At 37.9% G+C, this 27,705-nt stretch overlaps 1 protein-coding gene across 1 annotated transcript in view; it reads right to left on the reverse strand.

Moving 5' to 3' along the window:
• The window catches only part of KPNA1 (karyopherin subunit alpha 1), a 57,751-nt gene that overhangs the window by 21,221 nt on the left and 8,825 nt on the right, over positions 1–27,705 (reverse strand). The window contains 11 exon segments of the mRNA XM_050333223.1: positions 4,503–4,579; positions 4,582–4,627; positions 6,739–6,817; positions 7,981–8,144; positions 8,700–8,799; positions 10,083–10,171; positions 18,171–18,302; positions 19,990–20,084; positions 20,612–20,711; positions 22,444–22,551; positions 24,018–24,151. Of these exon segments, the coding sequence (XP_050189180.1) occupies positions 4,503–4,579; positions 4,582–4,627; positions 6,739–6,817; positions 7,981–8,144; positions 8,700–8,799; positions 10,083–10,171; positions 18,171–18,302; positions 19,990–20,084; positions 20,612–20,711; positions 22,444–22,551; positions 24,018–24,146 (1,119 nt within the window). The 5' untranslated portion in view covers positions 24,147–24,151.

Below are 27,705 nucleotides of genomic sequence, written 5' to 3' on the forward strand. Positions count from 1 at the left end.
AAGGAGTCAGTGTTTCACTATAAAACATGTGTTTGCTTGGAGTTTGAAGGCAGCTCAGTAACTCTGAATGGGGCCTGAGAGATTTTTAAATGAAACAGAGATTTCAGTTTTCAGATGATGTTTATTTTTTCCCTGGACTTGCATAACGCATCAACACGCTTCCAACCTTGGCTGTGACATGTCCCAAGGCAGATGCCTTTAAGCTGGATTCTTTAAAATCTACACGTATTCTAGTAATTTGACACTGGCTTCTTCCTGATGCAAGAATCCTGAGAATGAAAGCTTCTATCCACATAAGCAAAATCATTTTTCTATGCAGAGTTAAGGGGCCTTTTTTGTACTTCTAAAGAGTTACTGCTAGAAATGAAGGTGCAATATTAATGGCTCTTTCCACCTCACCTTTTCAACCCACAATGCAATTTTAATCTGCTCTCTGTAGGAAGGCAGCTGATCTGTGATACGACACACCAAAACATTTTAACACTACTAAACACACACATGTGTAGACTACGGATTTCATTCAGGTAGGTTAGGCAAATTTTGTTTTAACAAAGGAGAGATTTTATCCTTACTTGTTTTCAAATAAAGATGTGATAACAGTTTAGAAGACCAAGAATTACCAGGGGTATAGTTAAGACTCTTCAGCTAAAGCCTCACTTTTACATTGCCTGAGTAGTAGATACCAGATGTAAGAACACTGTGCAAAGTAGGGCAGGCACTTACTCCTTCACTTTAAAACAGGGTGACGTGGCACAGTGAATGCTTATGAAGAACTCCAAGAAGTAAATACTCTTAAAATAGCTTCTGCTGCACTAGAATTCAAGTTACCTCTAGGACTCTTCACAAGCGTATCTTCAGTAGATCAAGAATATGAAAATGCTCTAATAATAAACTTACTTTCCACTGCCACTTCTGATACTTCTTTATGGAATGCCTTGTACAGACACCTGATTTGCTCAAGCTCTTCTTAAGTTTGCAATATCCCTATATAATTTTGCATCCTGATGCAACCCTCCAACAGGCTTGGGAAAAAAAAACAAAGTTAAGAAAATGGCTGGACTGTTCCCCAGAAAATACTCTTAGACTTTCCAGAAAAAAGCAGAAATGGCCCTCCAGAGAGAAAATACTGTTTCTAAAGTGGTAGTAGCAGGGATAAAGTAGCCCAAAAATTCTTCACACAAAGAAATGCAAAGGCAGAAACATTTTTACCTTAGTACAAGCAGTAGCAACTACCTTCTCTGCACTGCTACTTGCACAGCAATTACAATTGCTGATGAGGGAAAAAACAGTGGCACAGTTGCTGAATTTACAAAGCACATTTTGTTAGAAATTCAGCTAATCCATGGATTAACACACAAACCACAACAAAGGCAGAATCAAAATTCTTGGAGCTCTACCAAGGTTAGATTAAGTGACCATATCATTCTCTACATCTGACAAACAACATGAACTTTGGTTGTAAAATCAAAATCCTGTCAGAGAAAGCCAGAGTAAATACCACTGTAGGAGGTTTCTTTCCTCACAGTTCCACTTGCATCTTAGTCACATCCTTACACAGATAAGGAGGACCTACAGAGCTTTCTACCTCCAAAACCTTTTGCGTTTTGCCTACTCATTTCCTAAGATAAGCATCACTGAAGTTAGATGAGAATTTGCTCTTATTTCCAGAAATTTCCAGAAGTTTAACAGAGACTGAGTTATCTTCCACAAAAGTATTAACTTTATTTCCAATGCTTTCTGAGATGAACTCATTCAAGGTATTAAGGCTTTTATGCTGTCCCTTCAGCAGCTGAATGCTCTTTGTAAGGGAGAACATAAAACCAAAAGATTCCAAGTGTCAGTTGCAAAGGCTGTAACACACTTATTCCTTAGGAAAAATATGCAGCCTTTTCATAATCTTGTGCAAGTTTTCTGCAGAAAGAGAAATAATCACACCCCCTGGGTGAAGAAGGTTAACCACTTCATCCTAATTCTGATCATACAGAATGAATAACCCAGAGTCATCAGTTTTATGACCAGCAAGCATCAAGCTGCCTTCCAAGGAAAAGGATAGAGGGGAAACAAGTAATCCTTGGCCACTTTTACCAATGTATTGTGAGGCTTGGTTCACTTTCTGTGTAAACATGCATTGTTCCTGTCTGGTTACTAATAAGTGAGACAAATACTTCTAGTATCTAATATTTCTGCCATTTATTTCTATTCCTCAAAGAATAGATGTTGCCAGTTGGACTTTCATGCATCCTCTGCAATCTCTAAAAATACTCTGTATCCAGTGAGTGAGAATTGAAAAACCTGACTTCAGAAGAATTCAATTTTATTTACATGAGTCTGTTATTGAAGTGCCTTTGATGGAAACACTTGTATTTATCAGATAAAGCCTGGTTTCAAGGCCAGGGTGGATGGGGCCCTGGGCAATCTGATCTAGTGAGTGGCATCCCCAGCCATGGCAGGGGGGTTGGAACTACATGATCTCTAAGGTCTCTTCCAACCCAAGCCTTCATGATTTTGTGACTCACCACAATCTGGTTTTCCAACACTTCTGAAAGAGAGAGGGAATGAGGCAATGTTTTTTGCACTGGGTTTGGGTGGTAAGGTTTGGGGTGGGGGCAGTACTGCAGGGGTAGCTTCTTCAAGTAGCTGCCAGAAACTTCTATGTCTGATAGAGCCAAAGCCAGCAGGCTCCAAAATGGGCCTGCAACAGGCCAAGGTCAAAGTCATCACCAATGGTTAATAACACCTCTGTGGTAACATATTTAAGAAGGGGAAAAGAATTATTGGGCAGAAGTAACTGCAGGCAGAGAAGAGTGAGAATATGTGAGAGAAACAACTATGCAGGCCAAGGTCAGGGAGGAGGGTGGGGAAGGAGGTGCTCCAGTCACTGGAGTTGAAATTCCCCTGCAGTCCATGATGAAGACCATGGTGAGGTAGACAGTTCCCCTGTAGCCCATGGAGAACCCTACACCAGAGCAGGTGGATGCCTGAAGAAGGCTGTGACCCCATGGGAAGCCCACACTGGAGCAGTTCATGAAGAACTGCTGCCTGCGGGATGGACTCACATTGGAGAGGTTTGTGGAGGCCTGTCTCCTATGAGAGGGACCCCATGCTGGAGCAGGTGAAGGACTCCTCTCCCTGAGGAGGAAGCAATGGCAAAAACAACCTGTGATGAACTGACCTGCACTCCACAGGGGAGGAGGTAGAGAATCAAGAATAAAGTTAAGTCCAGGAAAGGAGGGCGGGGGGAGGTGTTTTTAAGATTTGGTTTACTTCTCATTATCCTACTCTGATTTTGATTGGTAATAACTTCCACTGATTTCTCAAGTTGAGTCTGGTTTTGCCTCTGACACTAAGCAGTGACTGACCTCTCCCTGTTCTTCTTTCAATTCATTTAACTTTCATAGAATCATAGAATCATAGAATAGATTGGGTTGGAAAAGACCTCCAAGATCATCAAGTCCAACCCCTGATCCAACTCTAATTACTATATCATGGCACTAAGGGCCATGTCCAATCTCTTTTTAAAAACTTCCAGGGATGGTGAATCCACCACCTCTCTGGGCAGGCCGTTCCAATGAGCAGGGGAGCGATAGAGCAGCTTTAGGGGATACCTGACATCCAGCCAGGCCAAACCAATATCCTTGAAAGCCAAGCAAATAAATTCCCCTATGGCAGCTGTTCTTGAACAGAAGTCCACATTCAGGGAAAACAAAATATATTGAGCTGTTTCTTCTTCATCTAGCCAAAGAAAAAATTTTCCCTGGAGAAAAGATGTTCCATCTCTCATTCATTCCAGCTAGAGGCAAGTCCTGAGAAGTCTTCCTGATGGCTGATACTCAGTCCAGACTCAGAACCAAGATTTTATCTTTTGGAGGCCTGATTGTAATGACTGACATAAAGGAGTGAGATATTTGCTTCTGTGTGCTATCACTTAACAAGAAAGGATTACAAATTTGGTATAACCAGAAAGGACAAATCCCAATGCAACATGTTAGATAGCCTCCATTATTGTTCAGTTTAATAAACAGCAATTTTAGATTTGGCTAAGCGTGCCTCCCTGTATCAGAAATTATAAGAAAATATAACCAGGAATTAAGTATTTTACAATGCAGGGGTGTCTGTAAAGTTATTTGATTCTCAAAGTTTGTAGCTCATTCTTTTCACTGAGATACAGAAATTCTCAAGTAATGATTGTTAAAAGCACAAAGGAAATTATTTAAGACAAAATTTTCCCGACCTTAGCCCCATTTTGTCATTCTCTAACATGACTATCTTCCCCCCTTATAATCTGTATATGATTAGAAAATTAAATAATTTAAGAGATGACTGGGCCATTGAAATATTCTAATTACACACAGAGCCCCTAATGTACTTCTTATATATAATTACATACCTGTGACTGTACATGCACACAAATACGCCCTTTATACACAAAAAAGTGTACCACCTGATGTGTGTTTCTCCTAGCCTGCAAGACAAAGATTACTGGCCATAGCTGAAAAGGTTACCTGGATCTGTGCTCTGTTTCCAGCTGTTATATTAGATATTGTCCAGCATGCTTCCTTTTTGATAGATTCTTTGGGCTGCTTAGCAAGTGCAGTAAACTCTGCAGGGCTGAACAATTCAGAATTACCTGAATACAAAAGGAAAAACAAAACAAACAAACCACACCTTAGAAGAAATTTAGGATAAAGAATCACAGGAACAAGAAAAATCTAAAAAGCATACTCCACCAGATGATCCAAGAAGTTTTAATAAAAAACCCCAAACCACCAAACATGAACAAAACAAACAAAAAAATAGCAAAAACTAAAAAATACATCTTAGCAGGAAAGCTAATAAGCAAAATGACTCAGGTAAGAGATCATGCCTTTATAATGATTTCAGTGTGACCTAAACACAAGAAGATACCAAGCTCATTATGACCAAAGAAAAATAAGATGATGGTGTTTTCCTGTATTTTTGTACTCTTGTAAGCTCCAGCTACTTCTGATTTCCACATTAGCTGGCACTGTGGGGCAGCTGTTGCCAGTGTTGTGTCCAGTGACATTATGAATGGCAATTCTTACTTTAAAAAATTGTAAAAAACACTGCAATTTTACAGAGCAGAAAAACTGCAGGGAAATTTGTTATTTCCAAAAACCAAAATTTTAAGTGCTGAAAGTACAACAGAAAATGCCCCAGAATTTGGATGTTACAAGACAGATTATTTGAGTATGTCATGTGTGGCAGTGAAGGGCTTTTTGACCTCCTAAAAGGCTACAACAAGGTTCAAAGACTGAAAAATGGGAGAGTCTACCAAGAAGCATAGCAGTTTTGCCTTGTGTGGCAAAAGCAGACAGCTTAGAAAGAACAGCGTGGTACAGAATTTCCTAAGAAATACTCCAGTTGAGCTGAATCATAATCATGACTTCCGATCATCAAATCTGTGAACTGAATTCACTTGTTCATATGCCCCTGGCCCCTTACTCTTAAATTTTTTCAACTAAGATTAAAAAAGCTGAGGTTATGGGTTCAGGACCATATCAGGTGTCTTCTGGGAGAAATACACTTATTTCTTCATGCCCACTATCTGTGGTTTTAGCTATCTCCAAGCACTGGCATTTGTTAACAGTTGGAAAGGAGAGAAAAAGAGAAAGCAGGTTTGTGCTCTAATATCGTATGTAGAAGTTCTAAGGCAACTGGCTTATCCATTGCATTCATATTCAGAAATGTATCAGCTCTCAAAGCTGGGCTCTTCCTTCTGACTAATGATTTTTATATGCATCCTGTATCACTTTTTAGCATACAGCACAATCTTCAGGCAGGACTATCAAACTATCCTACTTAACAGTTCTCTAAAATTTTAGGAAAGCTTATGGTATGCTTCCCTGAAAAAATCATGCACAAGAAAAAGTTTAATTTTTTTTTAGCTAAAATCTAAGATTTGTGCAGTATTTAATAACCCGCAATACATGTGAGTTAGTGATCTCTTGTGGTTTTATTTTCATTGAAATTATAAAAGCAAAACCACACCTTAATCATTCTTTATGATTGATCTGTGAAACAAATGCCAATGAAAAAATACAAGAATGCCTACGCAATTCAGCCACACAAAAATGTACTGTAACAATCAAAAAATCATGTTATCTTCCTCCTAATGATAAGATATTCAAACAGTGCCCTGGTACTAACTCGTCTTTAACTCCAATCTCACTGTTACAGACCTACAGAAGCATCCCAGTGACAATCTAGTGCCTCTGAGAAGCATCAGGTTTCCTGGCTCCCAATTTAATTCCAATAAAGTGGTGGGAGTCACTGCTTCCTACTGATGCTTCTCCAAACATGTGCTGAGACACAGCTACATACCATCCACAATCTGACCAGACACTTGTTTTCGGTATACTTATCCTAGATTCCCAACAACAGCATTCACTGTGACAGGCCTCAGATGGCCCTACCACAGCACATCACTCAGCATAAACTTCAGCCTAAGAGACAGATCTGCTTTAAACAAACAAAAAACCCCACAGGCTTGAGGGGTACTGCACAGCTGTCTGTAAGTCCCAGACATAGCTACCTAGGGATCACCAGCAGTTCAGGACAGAACAGAAAAACTGAAAACTGCCACGATTTGAAGCAATTAGTGTCATCAATCCTTACTTTTAAACTTCATAAGGAACAAGAGGAGATGCTTGTGAACAGGTTACCACAAGTGACAGAAAGATGAACTGCAGTGCAACACGAAAGAAAGTGAATCCATACCTGGGTCTGGATATCATCTCCTGTGACGATGTTGCCAACAGCTCGTAAGGCAGGAGATACAACTTTGTAGTCATTGTGCCTAGAATTGACAAGAAATATTTAAAGTATTAACCATCCTGAAGCATCTCCATCTTTACATTATCAAGGAAGGAATATCCACCAGCCAGGGGAAACTTCCCTGGTAAGTCTGACTTAACTCTCATTACCTGAATCAAAACATTCTGATTTTAAACTAATGGTAAGCCTTCCTAGGGTTTCTACATATTTAGGCCTTTAGACATCATTCAGCAGCATAAAAATAAAATATTAGAAGAATACAAGTACTTCAGAGTTTAAGCATCCTTGGAAGGGAAAAATAATTAGCTTTAACTATAAAATATACTTAATGTAGTACACACAAAGCCAGAGAATGAGACAGAAGAACACAGATAAAACCTCTGTGTTTAACCAATACAGCTGTTTGATCACCTTCTGTCATCATAAGCATCCCTCCGTCATCATTGTTAAATCAGGTTTGGAATAGGAAGGGTGAAGAAAGGAATTTTTTCTCAAATGAAAACACCTGCTTATAAAAAGCTACTAAGAGACACTATGTTGTATTCATTAATCCAGCATCACATTCGCTTTAATATTAAAAGCCTTAACAGTCTTTTTCTTTATATCAGTGAAAACCATTATATCTTCTTCTTAGGCAATTGAATGTTCCATGTCCTGACCTTAGGCCTGAAGAAATGGCTCTGAACAAGGCCAGTCTCTGTGACCCCAACTCTCACAGCTACACTTTATTGCCCAAGGTGTGCATATACTCTTCTACGGTAAGGGTTTAGGAAATTCTTTATATTTCAAGTTCCCGGTACTGTCAATTCTAGCAAATTTAACTATTTCTTACATTTCTATCTTTGATATCCTTTTGCAATTTCCTTGTTAGGTAAGTATAACATGGTCTTCAATAGCACAGGGAGAATTCTGGTATATATTATAGATTTTACAAAAGTGCAGCTGTTAGATGCAGGGAAAAAAAATGTCTTAATAAATAGCAAAACTAGTACAAGAGAAGTTCCACTGCTTCTGTTACTCATGACAAACAGAGAACATCAAACAGACAGGCAAAATTAAGGCTCAAATCTTGCTCTTTGGAAAATTATGACAATTCAAGACACATTTAATTGAACTTCCTATTGTTAGAACCTTGATTTTAGGGAAAAGAGTAAACAGTAAGCTTGCTTATAACAAGTTTCTTACATCAGCAGTTCCACAAGTCTTCTGCAGACTCCTGCATCAATCACAGCCTGGATTTTATCATTGGGGCCATCAGACAAATAAGACAATGCCCAGCAGGCATCAGCTAATACATCTGTATCATTGACAAACAGCAGCCAGGAAAGCACACTAAGACAAGGTGAAACCTGTAAGATATTAAGAGGAGAGACATACACTGTACAATTAGAAGAGCCAGTAGATCTATCATTATGTCAGCTAATTTTGTATGTGTCATTATAGGCTCTGCACTGGGATATTAAGGTTCAGTACTTAGAAAATCTCAGACCTAGGTAGCACTTCTGTGTGGGGCTGTAGCTACACAAGCACAGAGGAGCATGTCTGCAGAAAAGCACTATGACAATACTTCAGCCTCTGCAGTACAATGTCTTAAATTGTATACGGCAACTTAAACTCATCTTGTCTGCTAAGATGTGCCACACACTGCACTACAGCAGCCAAGATCTACGGTGTTTTTCTGCTATGGGATGGTCATCTCCAGTACAGGAACAGCAACAAAGTTAGGAGGCAGCCATATGAAAACAGTGCTTGTGAATGTCTGCCCAAAAAGATTACACTGGTAAGAAGCCCATGAAATATTTCAGAATTTTTCTGACCCGTTCTTTCTATTTAGCTTAACTTTCACCACCTTCACTGCTTATTTGGCTATCACCACTTCACATTTCCTTTCAAGCATCTCTTACCTTGGCAAAATCGGGAGGAGGATTTTTCCCTCTGCAGAGGTTGGATAGAGCCCATACAGCATTTCGAGTCATAGTGAGACGGTTCTGTTTTGAAAGTAATCTAAAACAAACAACAAAAAATTCCAGCCCTTGCCTTCTAAAAATCAAAGCCAGGCAACCCTCTAGGGTCAACTAAATGAATCACTAAAACAAACTCATTTTAACATATACCAGGGCAAAATACAGTAACATTTTTTTCTATAAAATTACATCCTGAGGAAAATCATTATTGATGGTTGAATACTAACACATATGCTACATATAGGAATCTAGTATCCCAACAAGCAAAATAACCATTACACAAAGTGTGTTCATTTAATTGCTTGGATACTGATGTGGCAGACTAACAGTCAAAAAGTGCAGGAATTGTGATAAAATTACTTAAAGGTGGACATGCAGGTAGTTTTGGAGAGTTCTCTCTTAGCCAAACTGAATTTTTATGTCAGCCTCAGACTATGAGTCCCACTTTGGCACAGGAAAATGCAGAAAGGCAAGACCTAGTTTTCCCACAAGTGTAACAGTACAGTTTTTCCCATAGCTGTCCCCCAGTGTACCAATGTCTTTAGGAGAGCACTGGAGAATTCTCCTGCTGCAAACAGAATCTGCAAAGGAGAGAGACTGAGTAATCGTAATTTGGACATGACAACACAAGATGGTGTCACTGTCTTCAGCATTAATGTGGTCCTTAAGCAGAGGACCATCAGGATAATTAGCAGACTAGAGAAACGGCACGCAATGGGATTTGTTCAGCCTTAGGAAGAGATTGTGTAAGGCGAGACATAACTGCCGCCGGCAACAGTTTAACAGGTGGTTACAGAAAACAGGAAGCCAGAGGCTTCTCACAGTTGCACAGTGACAGGAACAAGAGGCAACCATCACAAGGCAAAACAGAACATTCTGATTAGGTATCAGAACACCAGGTTTCACTGTGCTGCGGTCAAACACTGCAACAGGTTGCCACAGGTGGTTACAGAATCTACTTCTGATGTTCCAAATTTGACTGGTTAAGTAGTAGCAACCTAATCTGATCTCACCTGCTATGAAGAAAGGCTTTGAGTCGATGACCTCCAGAGGTGCCTTTCAATTTAAATTATTCTGTGACTCTAAAATAAACCCAGGTATCCACCCACACTGTAGTATAAAATAGTTCAAGCTTAGCTGCTTCTAAAACATGTTTCCATTTTAGCTTCTCTACAAAAGTAGTTCAGGACTCCCCACTAAAAAGTCTGATCGTCCACAACTAAAAAGATATATATATTATTATTCTTCAAGGCAAAATGCCCAAACTTCAGTCTTATCAGACACTCAAGCAAAATTCTGGAAAACATATTAAAACAGACTTACTGCAATAAAGGGGGCAGGATATTACAGTCCAAAACATAGTCTCTGCACATAGTGCTGTCTCCAGCAATGTTGCCAAGAGCCCACACTGCCTGTAATGAAAAACAGAAGAGTAATTGCTTTTATTCTCAAAATTCCACTAGTTTAACATATGCATTAGAGCTGGGAGATACTCTGTTCTAACTCTTAGGTCCTGGACAGCATAAGAAGGGGAATGCATTCTGGTTGAGTATTACACTCCAACTCATTATATGGTTCAGGAATATTTATACAGATCTAAGAGGAATACCATTAACAGCCAACATGTGTGTCTCCAAAGACTGTGTAGGCAGACATAACCTTGCTCTATCCACAGTATAAGAGATGAGTTCGTCTCCTCAGGCTTAGTAACATTCTAATTCTACACTCCTCCTCATTCAGAGCTAAATCAAATCCAGATGTTCATAGCACAGGTCAAGCAAGACTGTATCTACCCAAAAATGTTGGTGTGAAACAGCCCATATTAGTATTTCCTAGAAGCCATAAAAGCATGCATTATTTACACAGTCAGATAAGGATGATGACAACAACTAAGATAAAGATGAGAATCTATATGCAAATAAACCAATATTCAGAATCAAAGAGTTCAGATGAGCATTGACATATATTCTTTAAGATAAAACTATGTGAGACAGAATCAGTGTTGCTGATTAAGCCATATGCACGGCAAATTGCAAGGACAGATACTTTCTCCCTTGGGCATCTGTACTACCATAACACCTCATTTTGAGAAGATCAAAAATATCAGAATTAAAGCTGCATGAAATCCATACTCTGTAATATGATGAGATTAAAATATTTCATTATTTTTGATTTACATATTTGGGCCAAGTGGCATTTTGGTATCACTGTCCACTAGTATGAGAGCTATAACTAAAAAAATTACTAGTAGTCTATGTGAAAGATAAAAGTGATTTTATGAAATCCATGCAAATTGCAGACAATATTTCGTCACACAAGAAAGCATACAAAATTCACATTTTCTATTTATTTCAAGTTAGCAGAAGGCTAAGTCACATCAAATAGATACATGTATCTGCTTATTTGGTTGGCTTATTCGGCATTTGGCTTCATAGATACATGTATCTATACAACCACTGGAAATACTTCCAATTCTGCATATAGAGGACAAAAACAATCTTACTTATCACAGATAGCAGCTCAATGTCCTCCTCAAATTTCTCTTCAGTTAAAGGCTACGTACTTAGCTGTAGTAAAATGTGTTACAGTGCATAACTTTCTCCAGTTGAACACAGGCAAGTTCCTCAAACAAAGTAAACATGTTTCCCTATCCCTATACCTATTGAAAATAAACTGCTCCTCTAAAAAACCTGATAGAATAAGCCAAATTTGTTACCTAAAGGTAATTCTTGGACAATCCAAAATAAACTTATTTATTCGCTTTCGATGTGATGTCAATTGATTTATGGCATTAGATTTCTCCTGTAACATGTTTTTAAACAGTGGCAAAGAGATGCTACTTTGAAAAACAGACTCCAACCACTCTGGAGGCCCAAATCCACTAGCAAACCATGCAAAACTAATACAGCTAAAACCAGATGTATATACAAAATGTAGATACAGATGTCAGCTTGTTAGATACAAAATATAAAGGTGACTCCTCTGTACCAGTACTACTAACAATACCACAGGATCAGAGGTCATTAAACTGCAAGTTGTGAGGAGACTAGGAGACTGTTCTGGGGAAGGATTAGTTTGTTTTGTTTCCTACTGTTTTCCAGGCTGCTGCTGTCAGCCACAGCCAGAGGCAGGGCATGAGACTATACTGCCCTTTGCTGTAAAACAGCACAGCCATTATTACTATGCAACATTTCCCCAAAACTGATCCTTGTCATGAAAACTTACTTTTCATTCCAATTCTTACTCTTTCAAACTGTGGTGACACCAGTTTATCTGAAAAGTATAACCCTGGGTCTGGCAGCTTCATGGACTCAAGATGCAGAAGACAGCTACCAGAAAAATTTAGCTTAGGACACAGAACTTAGGCCATGTCCTGCAAAACATCACTCCTGTTAGAACTGCAAGGAGCCACACCTGATGCCCACCGCAACGTTTGCATTTCTGCAGCAATGGAAACCTAAGATTTCAGACAGGTTCTAAAAAAACTTGTGGATCTTCCAAAAACATTTAGGGGTGAAGCAAGTCAGAATCTGCAATAATTTCCCTTCATTGAACAGTGAGTAACTCTATGCAAAGATACAGCCTCCTTGTCTGGACACCCTTACACACGACAAAACAAGGAAGCCGCATTTCTCTTGTCTGTGGTCTTTGTTTCTCCATTAAAGCAATATCTATTTTTAGGGTTGACAACAGTGATAATCACTTAATCCAAGAATCCATCCTGACCCCAAATGACAGACTAGCATTGCAACAGCAAGTCTCACATCAAAAAGTCTGACCAGAGACGTCGAATAGCATCTCTACTGCTTTACCATTCTCCATGTTTTTATGGCAATAAAACTTGGCCAAGTAGTCTGATATCACAGGTCCTTGTAAGACAGGATTGTTGAAAGAAGTCCTTGTAAATGCTAATGACTGACAGGACACCAAGACACAAATAACTGAAATTGAAACGTCTTTAGAAAAATATGCATGGTTTCATTCAGCAAGAAAATATCTTTCCTTAAGGAATTACTTTAGCTCTTCAGATAAGTGATGAACATAAATAATTTAAACTCTCCTCAACAGACATTGCCATAAATACACAGCTCTGTCATGGTTCCCACAGACAACATACAAACAATGAAAGTTTCTTCACAGTTTGTTTGTCTGAATAATGCTCAGTGATTTCCACTTCTTTTGTGCACTCCTCCTATGCAAATGATTGCCATAACAGTTTGGCTTTGTTCTACACACCCTTTATGTTTTTATCTTCTTTCTTGGATAGTTGTAGAGGTAAATGGATATCTAATTCCATTAAATTTCAGAGCTTATTACATAAAAAAATTTTACTCTCAAAACAAATTCCATTTCAGTACTTACTAAGATCTACATCCAGACCTGAAGATAGGCAAGAACCTGTAATTTTAAAATTTGTAGCCTGACTTTTTAATTCACATCTTAGATAGAAAGTTGTGTGTAAACTGAAAATGCAAATGCTGCCTTGTTAATTGACAGCACCTATTTTTATACTCCTGTATAAGTTTCCATTTATTGCTAATAGTGGATTAGGGATTGTCACAGGACTCCTGTTAATTTTATTCATTATTGAACTACAGGGTTTTTTCCTGTAGTGCTGGACAACTTCAGCAGTCAGTAACAGTGAAGTAGAAGTCCTGTAGAGTACTGCTGAACCATATGGTGCCTTCTCTGAGTAGCCCGTGTGTTTTTTAACAACCCTTCACTTTCTCCTTGAATGCTGAAGACTTTCAGCCATTATTTCAGTGCCTTTGGATATTTAAACCATTAGTGCCTTTGGATATTTAAACCAAGTGCTAAACCAACACCAACAGTGCACAGTGTCTGTGCCTCTCAGTGGTGAAGAAATAGTATGAAGTAAGAATCAACTCTTTCTCTACATTTGGCTGTTGACATGGGAAATGGATCTAATGCTGGGATGAGGATGGTGAAGACTGGCTTGCACCCAAGTGTGACTGGGTGATCACAAAGAAGGATACCAGAAGGCCATATTCCTAGGACATGACTCCTACTATGCCCTAACAGAGAAAGCACCTTTCTTTCAGTGGCCGGATGGTCATAGTTCCTTATTTCTCTCATCCACCAAAGAGAGAAAGTAGTTCATACTCAGGTCTTGGCTGTTTTTCCTAAGTTTAATTACTAAGACTCAGCTACTAGAACTGCTGAGGTAAAAGCCAAACAGCACTTGGACACCAGACTCACAGGTCACCTCTGCAAGCAAACAGTGGTTTCCAAAAGGAATAGCAATACAACTAGAAATGGAAAAATACCGAGAGAAAAACACACTGGTTACTTCAGCTGAAAATGCAAACTTCTCCAAAGCAGAACAGGACAGCTGGGGATGCTCGTGCCATCGGCCATTCAGCAGAGCATGATGACACAGATCTGTCACTGTGAGACAATCTCAATCATCAGCGACAGGGAGCACAATGCCTTGCGTGGTTTTTGAAGAAAATTCAATGTTCATCACAAGTTGATGGGTTTTAAATACTACAGCAAGGAAAGTCAGAAAAGAACTGCAGCTAAGACACTGCTGAAGCTAGATCAACCTTAAACACGTCTAAAGGCTTTGATCAAGTTCTTCAATTTAAATAATTTCAGGCAGGCATATAAAAATTTCTAGATGTCTTCTGGAAGAAAAAAATTGTGATAAGTGGCTAAGGCTAGGACATATGTCACTGACTAAATCTAAAAATCAGTACACCAAAAACAGAAATGGGGAAAGGTGAGGAGATGCAGCCGAAGTGTTTTTCACAAATAATGTAGGTTCTGTGATAAATTCAATTTTGCTGACAGGTAAAATGAATGCCAAATGGTTTGACCACTGATCAAAGACAAAGACTGACATATAATCTGAGAAGGACTGATATACAATGCAAGTAATGGAAGCGTTTAAGGATGATAGGGTAATTAAACGTCAGCCTGCATAGCTCAATGGGAAACAGGTCTTGTAAGATAACATGTATGTATTGAAATTATTTATTTATTAAACATAGTTACAGAGATACCCTCACAGACTATTATAAAACTGCTGATTTAGAATCTTCACAGGACTCTAACTAGCACACACAAAGGAAGAAATGCCACACATTAGTTTAAAACTGGCTTATAAATATGAAAAATACATGTTGGAAAATCATGATCAGAAGATAAGGTAAACTAGTTTCTGTTCCTGAGCCACTGCTAAGGGAAGTTTCAAATAAAAGACAAAACTGATGTGCAAATCTTTAAGACTGGCTTACTAGAAAGCAAAAACGGTGGATAATGACTAGCCAGTAAGTAAAATAAAAATATTTTTGTTTATGCTATCTTACATATTAAAATTATATTACCACTAACACTTCCTTCTACAGAATTGCTATCCCATTTAGAATAAAGAATGGCTTACTAAACACAGCCTTCAATATTTCTGTTTCTCTTCATCCTTTACTATATGATTGCAGGGTTAGCTTCTGGGCTGTCTGCCCTGAACATGTAGTTATATTTTCTGTATTTTCCTGTAATTTTTTGTAATTTGTTACAAATATAGCAGGAGTTGCTTGCAAATAATAATCTTCACAATACTACTGTGAGGCATGATCAAGATGATCATTTTTACAGGAGAGAAAATTATAACCAAATATCTTTCAGTTTCAAAAATACAGCTTGAGAAGCCCAGGACCAGATCTGCTCAAAACACAGGCCTAACCATAAAAAAAGCGCTGCTGAGTCGTCCTCAACTACTAAACAAAATGGAAATATTTCACATTGAGTATTCAAAAGCCACAGAACTAGTATCTACTTACTGATAGAAGCAAATCACCCAGCATCAGACACAAACATTTTTCTCACAAACCTGCACTCTCCTTAATTGTAGGAATTTCTTCCCTGTTCTCCTTCATACACCATAAGATGTTCCAACTTTAACAAACAGGGTCACAGTGTGACAAATAAAAGGCTCCTTTACTACCCATTCATCTGTTACCAGGGCAACAATCTGTGCATATACTGCATGAGACAAGAGTTGTCTGGAAAAATGCTCTGCAATCGAGTACTAATGCTAGCCTGTAATACAGAAGAAAAGAGCTAACTTTCCAGTGCTTAATGCTTTTAATTTTTGTCTTGGATGACATTGTGGTGAAGTGCTTGGGTTTTTTTAAAGCTATTGGGGAAAAAAGGAGAATTTCTTTTATGTTGGCCTGTCTCAAACCCAAAGTCAGGTGTGAGCAGGGCTGCAATCTCAAGAGCTGCAGCACAGAAGCCCACTACGAAAAGGTGCAGGTAACACTTTGCAGGGTACACTTTCCTTCTTTGGCACAGCTTACTAGAGAGCAATTTTTAACTGGTATTTAGAGATTATCAGCAATAGAGAGATCATGGATTTAGCAGCACCTGAACTGCATAGAAGAATATTTTTCTGTAATTACAACCTACCCACTCTGCCTGCCAGCAATCTGAACTTTAACATGTCAGCAGTTGATTAGGAGGCAAAGGGGGAAGGAGACAGATAACCTACTTAACTGTGGCCCCTAAGCTCTTCTGTTAATTCACCCATCTTAAGATTGAAGGCTGCACGATTTAATCTAACCAGGTTTGCTCTTCCCACCTGCTCTCTGAACATCAGCAACAAACTAATAAAAAAAGCAAGTTAGGTCTTGCATAGAAGATTGACTACTAGGAAAAATAAAAAATTAGAGTAGCCCTTACCATACAATTTAGAAAGTAATGCCACCAATTTCAAAAAAAAAAAAAAACAACTCTAAAAGGCATCATATAGTTAAGTATGGATGGATTTTCACATGGGCAGAACATAGCATTTATCTGCCATTTGGGCAAGCTCCCTATCACATTTCTAATTTCTACAACAGCAGCAGACTCACTCACTCAAAACTAAAAAAACGGACACAAAAATATCCCTTATTTTCTTTAACATTTTCTCAAACAACTGATTCAATTTCTTCTAAAAAAGTCTTTTCAAAAATAATTTAGCCTGAGACAGAACATTGAAAATGGCAAGTTGCAAAGTGGAAGAACTTGAAAGCTATCAGCAACTGAGGGGAAAAAAAAAAAATCTATCTTGTGGAAAAAGTTAGGTAACCTGAAATACAGGTGGTACATTCTGAGCCAGTTATAAGAAAGAAAGGCAAGTTACACAAAGCAATCCAATGTTTATGAGTTGGGACTCCTCCAGTCATGCATCTCAATACAGTCAAATGCAAGGCCAGACATCCAGGAACAGAGAACAGAGGTCGCACTTACAGGATGGAGAACTGAACCCTGGAAGTCAGTGACTCTGAAAAGAACAACGGATCATATGGGATCATCAGCTTAACCTGAGCTCGCAGCCAGCTTCTGTGGCAAAGAGTCCACAAAGGCATCCTGGATATTTACACACCAAAGTATCAAGTAGAAATCAAAACGAGGTACTACTCCTGCAAACAGCACTGCTGAAAGAGTGCTACTGAAATATCCAGTGCTTGTAACTTCACTACCACAAAAAGCTATTGAAACAAAGGAACATTCATAAAAGGGTCACCAAAAAACAAACCAAACACCACAGAAATGCTCTCATGAGAATTCAGCACTTAAGTTCCTTTGCTCAAGTAAAGCTTAAGCTATATGGCCTGCAAGTAACTGTAGGAAAAAACACAGAACTAATTGAGTAGACAATGAAAAAAAAGCAAATACCTGGACCCAGATTTGTACAGTAAAGGTACTTTTTTTTCAATTCAGGATTAAGATCGGCTGAAACTAAATTTGTTAACACCATTAATGTTTCACCACCCTAAGTCTTCAAAGCAAGATTATATGTTTGAAATACATCCTTGTTCAAACACAAGTTATGGACCTAATGTGGAAACCACTAAATCAAATGTTTGATCTGTGCTTTACACTGATCCCTGTGGGCTTTAAAGAATATCCATATATGCCGTAACGAACTTAGGGGACAAACTATGATTTTCTTTTTAGAGAACGAACTATAATTTCCACTCATGCTTTATCTTCAGGAGAAACAGGCATGAACTTTTCATCTCTAAAGCAATTATTCAAACAAGGCTCCCTGAATTCCTCAACACACAGAAAAATACTAACCCATTAGAGATTAAAATGCATTACCCCATTGGCTGTGGTTAAATATATCATTTCCAGAAAGAGAAAAATACAATACTTGCTTAGATATCTTAACACACACTAAGCAGAAAGGAACTGTTGTGCAAAACTGTCAAATACTACATTTTCTCTAAAGGCTTTCTTACAGGATAGCCTTGTTCCTTTCTGGGGAAGGAAAAACAAACAAAACCACAAAACCAAAATGAACACCCAAACAAACAAACCAAAATCAAACAAAACAGCCACCAACTCCATAAACCAAGACATACAAACACAAAATTCAACACTCTTTTCAATCTTTACCTGTTCCTGTACATCTTCAAACTCTGAACTAAGCAGCTCTATGAAGATGGGGACAGCTCCTGCTTGGATCACTATTCGAGTCTGAAGGGAATTTCCCGAGGCAATATTTGTCAGCACCCATGCAGCTTCAAACTGGAAAACAAAATACAAAAGAGAGTTTACAAGGAACTTTCTATGCTACACCAAACATGAAGACTAAATGTCTTTTAAAAACAGAAAGAACTGGCTTAGGAAAAATGTGAGATATTACTAATTAACAGACAATTTGCAAAATAGGAATAAGAATGATAGTGTTATGAGTTACTGCTATCACTTGAAATAAAAATTTGCTAAGTTCCTTACAAGAATATTGAGTTCACTGTGGCTTTTCAAATTTTATTTTTTTTTGCTATGCATTTATGTTACCTTTGCCTTTCCTTACTAGCTAAGAACCTATAAACAAAAAAATGTGCTTTCCCACGTGGCACGACATCTGCAACCACTGAATCACCAATGAAATTCCCGAAGATGCATGAAAAGACATTGTTTGAAAAATTTTGATTGATATGAAGCAAAGAAAAGACTCAGAGGAGATTAAAAAAAAAAAAGGAGATTTCTAAAAAAAACTCAAAGCACTTGTCTCCAACTCTAATGATAAGTATCCCTGACAAGTGTTATTAAGTGTAAAATGGTTTTTTTCAAGACTTGAAGCAAAACTCAGATCCTGAATTAACAGTTAGCATATTTTAACTGGTTTTGTAATTTATTTTTATTTTAATCTCAACTTGCAAAAGCACTAACTTTTCAAGCTGAAATGCAAATTTTAATACTACCTGACACAGGCCTCAGAAAACACAGATTCTACAAGTCCAGACTTTGGTAGATTTCTGCATGGTTTTGGTTCAAAAATTATTAAACGACACTAGCAAATTTAAACCTTATTAGATACATTCAGAATCTATAGAATGAAAAGATCACGAAAAGCTGAATGAAAAGGCAAACATCAAGAAACACCACAAATGGAAAGTCCACAAACTCCTCAAGAGTAGCTAACAGACCTCTGGAATTCCATGGATATCAATCTGAAAAGTAATACCTATAAGCAATTTCTCTAATATGTAAGAAAACTATCAATTTTCTGTATATCTCCACTCCACAAAATTTGGATTTCATGTGGCATTAACGAAACTGTTGCCCTATGGATTTTGACACAACACTGATTCTAGCCTATATGTTGTATTTAATGGTTACATGTTAAATTAACACATCTTACGAGATGATTTGTTTTCCTTCACTTTCTACTAGCCCAGAACAACTCTGACCAGGAAAAAGGATAGCTGAAAATGAGACAAAGGTCCAAGAAAAATTAACCACCATTGCAGCAGATGCAATTCTATTTTTCAAACCACAGTAAGTTTTTAAGTGTCTATGTTTATCATTACAAATTATAATTCTAATTCTAAACTTTTTGTAAATTAATCAAAAATTTAAGTCATAATTCTAAAGATTTAAAACTGTCTTCAATTTGTAAAAAAAAAAAAAAAAAGACAAAGACTAAAGTTTAGTTTAATAACTTGTCAACTTTAGAGTTGCAAATTTCAAGCTCTATTTTTGTTGAAGCGCACAGATCCCATCCTATCCATCACTCAATGCATCTCAGACCTCTCTCTCTCCTGTCCTGTCCCCAGAGGTCTTGCTAGAAACTCTGAAGATAAAACAGCATTTTTAACACAGTGAAGAAAGAGGGAAAGTACAGCTAAACAAATCACTGATTTTTTTTTTTTCTAATTTGCATCACCAAATGCCTTCCCAATCTACGAAGACAGATGTATTTATATACCTGTAATGTACAGTTTTCTTTTCGTTTGAGGAACTCCACAAACCTGGCCACCACTCCTTGTGTGCTTATGACTTCATCTATTGGGGGATTTGGTTCTGTTTAAAATAAAAAGTAAAGTTAGATACATTCATTTCTTTGTAGGGAAGTTCTCAAATTACTGCATCATAATAATATCCAGTAAAATAATGACTGCTATTTTTGAGAGTATGTTCTTTTTCTACAATACTTTACTAAAAGCCATGAGATTCCTATCTGTCAATATAAGAAAACTTCAGTCTGAAATTAAAGGTAACATGATTCAAAATGCTAATGCGCTCAGTAATTTAGGCAGACCAAATTCACAGCAGCAGTTCATGCGCAGAGAAACTTCAGTATATCAGTATATTTGAGCCACAGAGACACTGCCTACAACATTTAAACTTACATTCAAGAGGAGACATCACATCTGCAACACTTGAAACCGATTTCAAGACAAGAAGTGACTATTACATACATGTAGCTGACAGTTTGTAAAGCAGAGCTTGACCCAGAAATTTCAGTGTGAAATTCAATCCATATTGCTGTCAAAGTAAAAACACGTACCAGGGAGGCTTCTACCTTTTTCTCCAAGTAATTTCTTTACCTTTAGAAAGGAGCTTTCGGAACTTCTGGGTGGCTGAAAGCTGCTGTTCTGGACTATTGGAGAAAATCATCTCAATCATATCAGAGGTGATGACTGCACTCTAGGGTTCACATGGCAAAACAGAATGACAGTAACAAGAGAGCAAAGGGAAAAAAAAAAAAAGGGATTAGTGGTAAACAGGTTACATTTGTTAAACCAGTATCAAGTTAATCTCTCATTGGGTAAAAACCCAGGTAAGACCATTATAGACAACAAAGGAATCATCGTACACATATATCTACATAAGCAGCATAACTTCAAGTGCAACATTTCTTTACTGGAAGCCAAAATTCAAATTTTACTCAATATATGGCAAAAAAATTACTCTCCAGAATCGTTCACTGTATTCTCTCCCCTCCCCTAAAATAACTGTAAAATTGTCAGCTTCAACAGAATGTAGTTTAAATTGGAATTGCAATTACTGTTATGCAAGAACACCACTTTGACTGTGCTATTGTTTAATTTTTTTAACATGTACATTTTGACTTATTCTCTTACACCAAAATGTACAGGACCTGTCATTTCTAGAAGAGTTGCCAAACCTAATGCTTATCATCATCAAGAAAGAGTATTAAATTTTCCACAATACTAATGGTTTCCAACAATATGGCTAATTAAATCAGCAACTTTTCTTATGCCAGGTAAAATCTGACATTCTGGTTACCACACACATATGTAAAGAAGCATAAGAAAAGTCAGAGTTTTTTCTTCCACTTCTCATCTAAATCTGATTCCAACCTTTAGACAGGGAGAGAGATGACAGTGCTGAAAATACTTAAGCTTTGTCTGTAACAGCTAACTGCTTCAACTATTAATGGCCTGAAACTAATGATATTTAACACAGCAAACTGTATAATGACAATATCTCAATTAAGCAGAATCCTTGCCTAACTATCTATATAAGCTTCCACACAAATGATTAATGGTATTTAGGACTTGCCTGATATTTGAAGACAAACTCTTGAAGAGTAAAACTATATACTCTATTAATGAACTTCCACATTGTTTATAAGCACTTCTCTGTTTCTTGGTAATCTTCAAGGCCCATATAAACACCAACAGAATACAAACCTCAGCCTGATTTCTATGGAAATACCACTTGCATAGTCCCAGTATAGACAGTACGGAGATCAGTGGTCAAACTTTTAAGTGAAGACTGTACTTTCCTCCAACTTCTCTGTTATAGCCTGAACACCTTACCATTTTTCTTTTCAGGGAGAGAACAGTGGTAAAGGAACAAGGAGAAAGCAAAAAAAGTCTAATTTCCACTAAAAGCTTTTTTTCTAGCTTGTAAAGGAGTTTATGACCTCGTGCAGACAGATAAGCTACATCTAGCTTTTCTCCAATACCCTGGTGTCTGCTAAGAAAGATTTCCCCTGACCCCCTTCTGAACTTTGTAAACTGCAATACCACACTGCTTGATTTGCATGTTCATGTTTCAAGCATTAAAAATTTCAGATTAAAAAGAAACCAAGAACTCTCGGCAACAGTTGATAAAATCACCCATAATAGTGAACATCAGAACCAGTCAGTAATCAGCCTGCCAGGACAGTGATGTTTTATTTAATTTTCTTGAGCACATATCCTCTGAACAACCACTCACCCTACCCAAAACATTTTTCTCTCATGTAATCTGTGTCAGGGTAGTTCGCTGAGACAGATGTTTTAGAGTTGTCCATAAGCTCTTTGAATGCATTTTTCACATTCTTCTGGAATTCCATTCCCCTCAAGTTACTGCACAGCAGACTTGCCCAGTTTCAACACAAAAACACTATTCCTTTCTCGTTACTTACAGAAGTCATCTCCATGTTGTTCATCTGAGCCTCATGGAAGCCACCATCTGACATTACTTCCTCCTCCGCTTCTTCCTCAGCCGTCGCAACATTTCGGCGTTTAAACAACTAGAGAGAAAGTGGATTTAATATATATTATACAGCCAATACATACGCAGCACGTCATGTTAGGCTGCAATAAAAATTACACATGCTACTACCTGAAAGAAGCTAATACACTGGCTACAGGACTTCACCTGACAGTACACAGAGAAAGTTTAGCCATGGAGTAAATGAAAAAAACAATGCTAAAAGATTGGTTCCTAACATTTCTGGAAAACTTTCACTGATGTTCCCTTCTCTTCTTCACCATCCACTTCCACCTACAAGCATCTCCAGCTTCCATACAATTGCCTTCTTGTAGAAGTGCTGGGGCTCAAAGACCTGATAAATTGCTCTCTATTACAGATCTTCATAGAACACCTGCAGAGGTTCTGATAAGCGAGTTACAGCAGCAAAGAGAAGGCTTTGGAGGATGATCATACATGGGATTGATATTACACTAGGATGAGCAGAATTTGGTCGCTATGACTTAGAGAGCCAGTACCCAGTTAGGGATGTCATGAGGAGAGCTAGAGAGGCTACAGCTTCTCTCCCTAATCCACCTGTCTCATTGGAAAAAACATCAGCAGTGAGAAGATGGCTTTGAGGATGCTGTTGAGCACAGGAAACAAGATTCCAGCACTAAGCCACGTCAGATTTGCACCATTGCAGACAGGCAAGGTAGAGCCCTAACACAGACCTACCGTTAGTCTTTTCTTCAGAGAAGTCAGGGAGGACCAATATGCAAAACTGCTAAGACTACAGCAACTCTAGGTCAGTGAAAGGCATTCCTATGGAATGTTTTTCCTACTAAACTACGGTACCATGTGCCCACTCAAGCTCAGTGAATGTGCTAAAATACAATTTTAAACCAAAATTTATACACTGCCAAGTTATAAGAAAATTCAGAGACCTGAGGTTGTTTTTGTGATGTTGTTCAGCTAAAAAAAACATAAAAAACCAAGACAACCCACCAAACAAAAAAATTGAAACTACAAGACAACAACCTGAGAAGAACCAGGTCAACAAATTATTTCTTCCCTCAAGAAGACCATTACAGCAACTTCTAAGGACTTGGTCATATCTTCTCATCCTTCTGTTGTAGCTGTAATGTTTCCTTCCATTTCACCTCAGCTTACCACCCTCTGAACAGATTAGAGCCACCACAACTCATAGGAAAATAAATAAATAAACCAAGAACAAAACAGGAGTTCCTCAATCACCTTCACTGCAAGGTCAGACAGTTCTGTGAAATCTTTAGGCTGCTCTGTCAATATTGCATTTGAGTGCATGAGGAGCAGTCACCCTGAGCCTCGTACAGCCTGCAGAAGAGGCAGTAAATTCTGCAAGCAATTCTGATTTCAGACTGACTACATATGAACTTTGAGGGCAGGAACAACTAAGAAAGGGCTTGGGAGAAGCAAAAGCCAGAGACAATGTAAGACAAGACTGTTTCAGGACTGGTCCCATTTACCACAACTGCCGTGCATTACCTGCTCTTCTCTCTTTTGCTTCCGCAGCTGAAGACCCTCCTCCTCCCGCCTGCGACGCATCTCGTCAGGGTTCAGAGATTTGTTCTTGTAGCTCTTCAGTCGGAAATTCTCTTTTCCTGAGGTCGTCATGATTCCTTCACAATACAAAGAGAAGACAGAAAAAATTACTCTTCAACACATCGTTTTATATTCTGTCTCCACTTCTTAAAATCTGTTGCCGTGAATTTTCAGCCACTGCCTCCCTACACCCCGTCACCTAACTTCCAACAATTTAGAAGGTGTAAAGCAAAATTTCACAAAATTTTCACTTTGGTGTGCCAGTTCTTCACATCAGTCCAACAAACCTTTATTTTATTCTTTGAGGCTGCAGAGAATAAGTGAAATATTTTATTAAGAAAAAACTGAGGTCTATAAGGCAAAGTATACAGCCTGGGCTAAAAAGATAACTACACTGATGATTTTTAGCATTTCTCCACACAGAGAATAAGCCAAACTACTTACATACCCCTGTCTTCACTCAGAAATAAAGGTGTCTTAGGTGCTTTTTAGTTTGATTTACTTTGCGAGTCAGTAGAGGTTTGTGGGTTTTTTTCACTCCAAATACACATTTTAAGTAAATTTAACAAAACCCTGTTGAAGAAACCCTGTGTTCTTTCTATCCAGACAAGGTTTACAAGGAAATTGAAGTGAAAAGAAAAATTTTAGGTGAGGATGATTGAAATTGCTCTGTTCTGCAAAGAAAGCAGTGCTATTGTTCCTCTCCTCCCCACCCCCAGTCTCTAATCCTGTCACTGTTTATGTAGAGGGGCCTTTTTTCAGTCTGTGCTTTCCAAGTACCATCTGTCTTATGTAACTCAGTGGATCAGCATTTGTAACTAACCATGAAAATTCTCACATGTACACCACCACACTTTGGAGTTACTTAGCACAAAACAGTAGGTATCGTACTGTGTGGAAAGGACACCTTCCCCTGAAATCAGTGGGCTGTGGATCAGGTCTCTACTCTTAGTGCTCCCTTCTGCTGCTACTTCTCTCCTTATATCACCCCCTAAATCCAAGAGGTTGGGAATCAAATTCTCAACATGTCAGGATTTCCATGCATCTTCAATGCAGAATCTTTAGTACCTTGTAACGACCTGTAACACAAAATTTAGGGAGCTGTACTATACATAAAGTTACTCTACAAGGCTTTAAAGTTCTCTTTCGAATGCCCTAGCATGTTGTATAAAAACCACTACCTACCTCAAATTCCATAAGCCCAGCATCACCAGATGAAAAATGATCTCCTGTGCACTTTTTATTTTAAAATGGAGCAATGTGAGTGCATACAGCCTTGCAACAGCTTAGGTTTCCTATTAAAAATACATCAAATCAAGTCTGCTCTAACCTCTTCTTCTTTCAGTTAGCACAAAGAATTTCAAGAGAATAAAAAAATAAAGAGGATACTTGCATGTGCTTCTTGTTAGAGCCTCTTTTTAAGTTGCTGTTACCTGACAATCACTTTGAAGAATTCTGACAATCAGAACTTACTTTCACAGAAAACATTTTGGGCATCACTTCAAGAGTTATTGTATTCTGACAACTCAAGTTTAAAAAACTGTTCAGGAACACAAACTATTATATTGATTATCAGTCAGTCACAATTTGCACCAAATGCAACATAAAAACCTGAGTATACCGGTAGGTAATTCAGCAGCCTAATTTTGCTGAAAATGTTGTTCTGGAAATTACTTTTTTTTTTTTTTAAATAAAGGTACTACAAAAAGAGAAATCTCAGAAAGACAGAAGTTCCCTACATCACTCTTAACATCTTTGAGACCCCCTTCTTCCTGTGTTTACATGTTTGTGCTTTAAGTGTTTGTGTTTCTTAAAACATGCATGGCAACTACATTTTCTTCCCAGTTTTAGTTCAAGTGACTACTACCAGTATATTAAACTTACACACTATCTGAAGAAGCCCTGAATTTTAAATCTAGAAAGAAGTTCAGGCTAACAAATACTCAGAATTTCTTTTGTTCCTAAAATATTTTGAACAAAACATTTGATGTATTTTAGAATTAGCAAGATGAACTCAAACGCCAGATGGACAACCATGAGCTAAAAGGACACGCCAAACAGAAAAACGGCTTTGGGGACACTCCAGTCATTCTGCCCCTGAACACGAACAAACGCAGGCACACGCCACAGCCCAGACAAGATCTCAGGCTCTCCATAACGTTATTAATAAATCTCCATTTTTGTCTGAAACCTGTCTTCTCAAACTCACAAGACTGTATTTTGCCTTTACTGGGAATTCAGCACTTTGATAAATTCCTGCGGTCCTTTCACACCTTCACTTTCAACCCCTACAAGTTCTTAATCTCAATGAATCCTTGACAGGGAACATCTTCATCCCTTAAAACTAAAATTCATCTAATTTCTATTATGTAGCCTCTCCATATAATGTTCTACTGTTTCAAACTTCAATGACAGCACCAACTTTATCATAAATAAGTTTCTTTAGTGTATTCTTCCTTACTGTACATTTTTAACTACTTTCCCCTCATCTCTCAACTTGTGTATTAATTTTCTTTTGATAAATTTTGCTTCTGACTTTAAGGTAATAATTTCCATTTTCCTTTCAGAGTTCTATTAGCCCACTCCTCTTGTACCTTACATTACTGTTTCACTTATTGAAAACATAGGCACAGGATTTACCTGAATTCTCTCTCTGACTTGATCTCAACCCCTCTACCCAATAGCTTCACTAGAATTATCTTCTGCTTCTTACACCCTTTACAAGCTTTAGCCACAGCTTTTGGCTACACTCATTTCTGACTTTCAAGACAGCTCATTTTGCTGACTAGCCCCTTCATCTATTTTCTGAGTAAACTGTACACTTAAAATCCTTTCAAAATAGTATATTGTGCTTTACCTGGGAGTACAAATGCCTACCACCAAATGACTGGGAAGAGTTTCTTTTATTAAAGGTGACAAAATTAAACTCCCTCCACCACTGAGAAGTTACCAATTCAAGTAGCGATGAGTTCAATAATTTATTTTATAGCAGGCCCTCACTGGTAGTAAATAAGCAAAATCCCAGCACATAGCCACATATCCATTTTATGTATCTGCCTATCTAACCTGTATAACTATTAAATCCATAGTTATTTTCTAAAAGTAGCTTTTATGTCCTGAATAGATCTTAAAATCAATTATTTCTTCACCATTCTTTTACTGGTTTCCCGACTCCTGATGAAAAATTCTATGACCCCATCAGGGATTCCATCTAGCCCACACATGCTGCTAACATCTTCAGACCTACTCAAGTGTGTGAGCACACAATGGCTTTTCAGGACTGAAAATATAACAATTCTATGTTAGTTGTTACAGTCATCCAAGGATTGTTTGCTATAAATCTCCTCCTCCATCTTTCAGGATGCAGCCTTTCCCCCACACTAAGCAACAGAAGCAAACCAACTTCAAATTGGCCTTCAGCAGCTTTGTTATGACTTAGATGAAATTTTTTCAATGGTCACTTTAAGTTCACCCATGTAGCAAATAGTAAACCCTGGATTTTCTCTGCATTGTCAAAATTAATGCTTCTTCTGGTGAAGATCTCTGGTGGTTGTCATGGAAATGTTCTACACATCTTTTCTTTCCTAAAGATAGCACAGTATTGTCCACATATTTTTTATACTCCTGGCTA

Source organism: Myiozetetes cayanensis, unplaced genomic scaffold, assembly GCF_022539395.1.
Source record: "Myiozetetes cayanensis isolate MyiCay16 unplaced genomic scaffold, myiCay2020 scf5-8, whole genome shotgun sequence".
Lineage (NCBI taxonomy): Eukaryota > Metazoa > Chordata > Aves > Passeriformes > Tyrannidae > Myiozetetes > Myiozetetes cayanensis.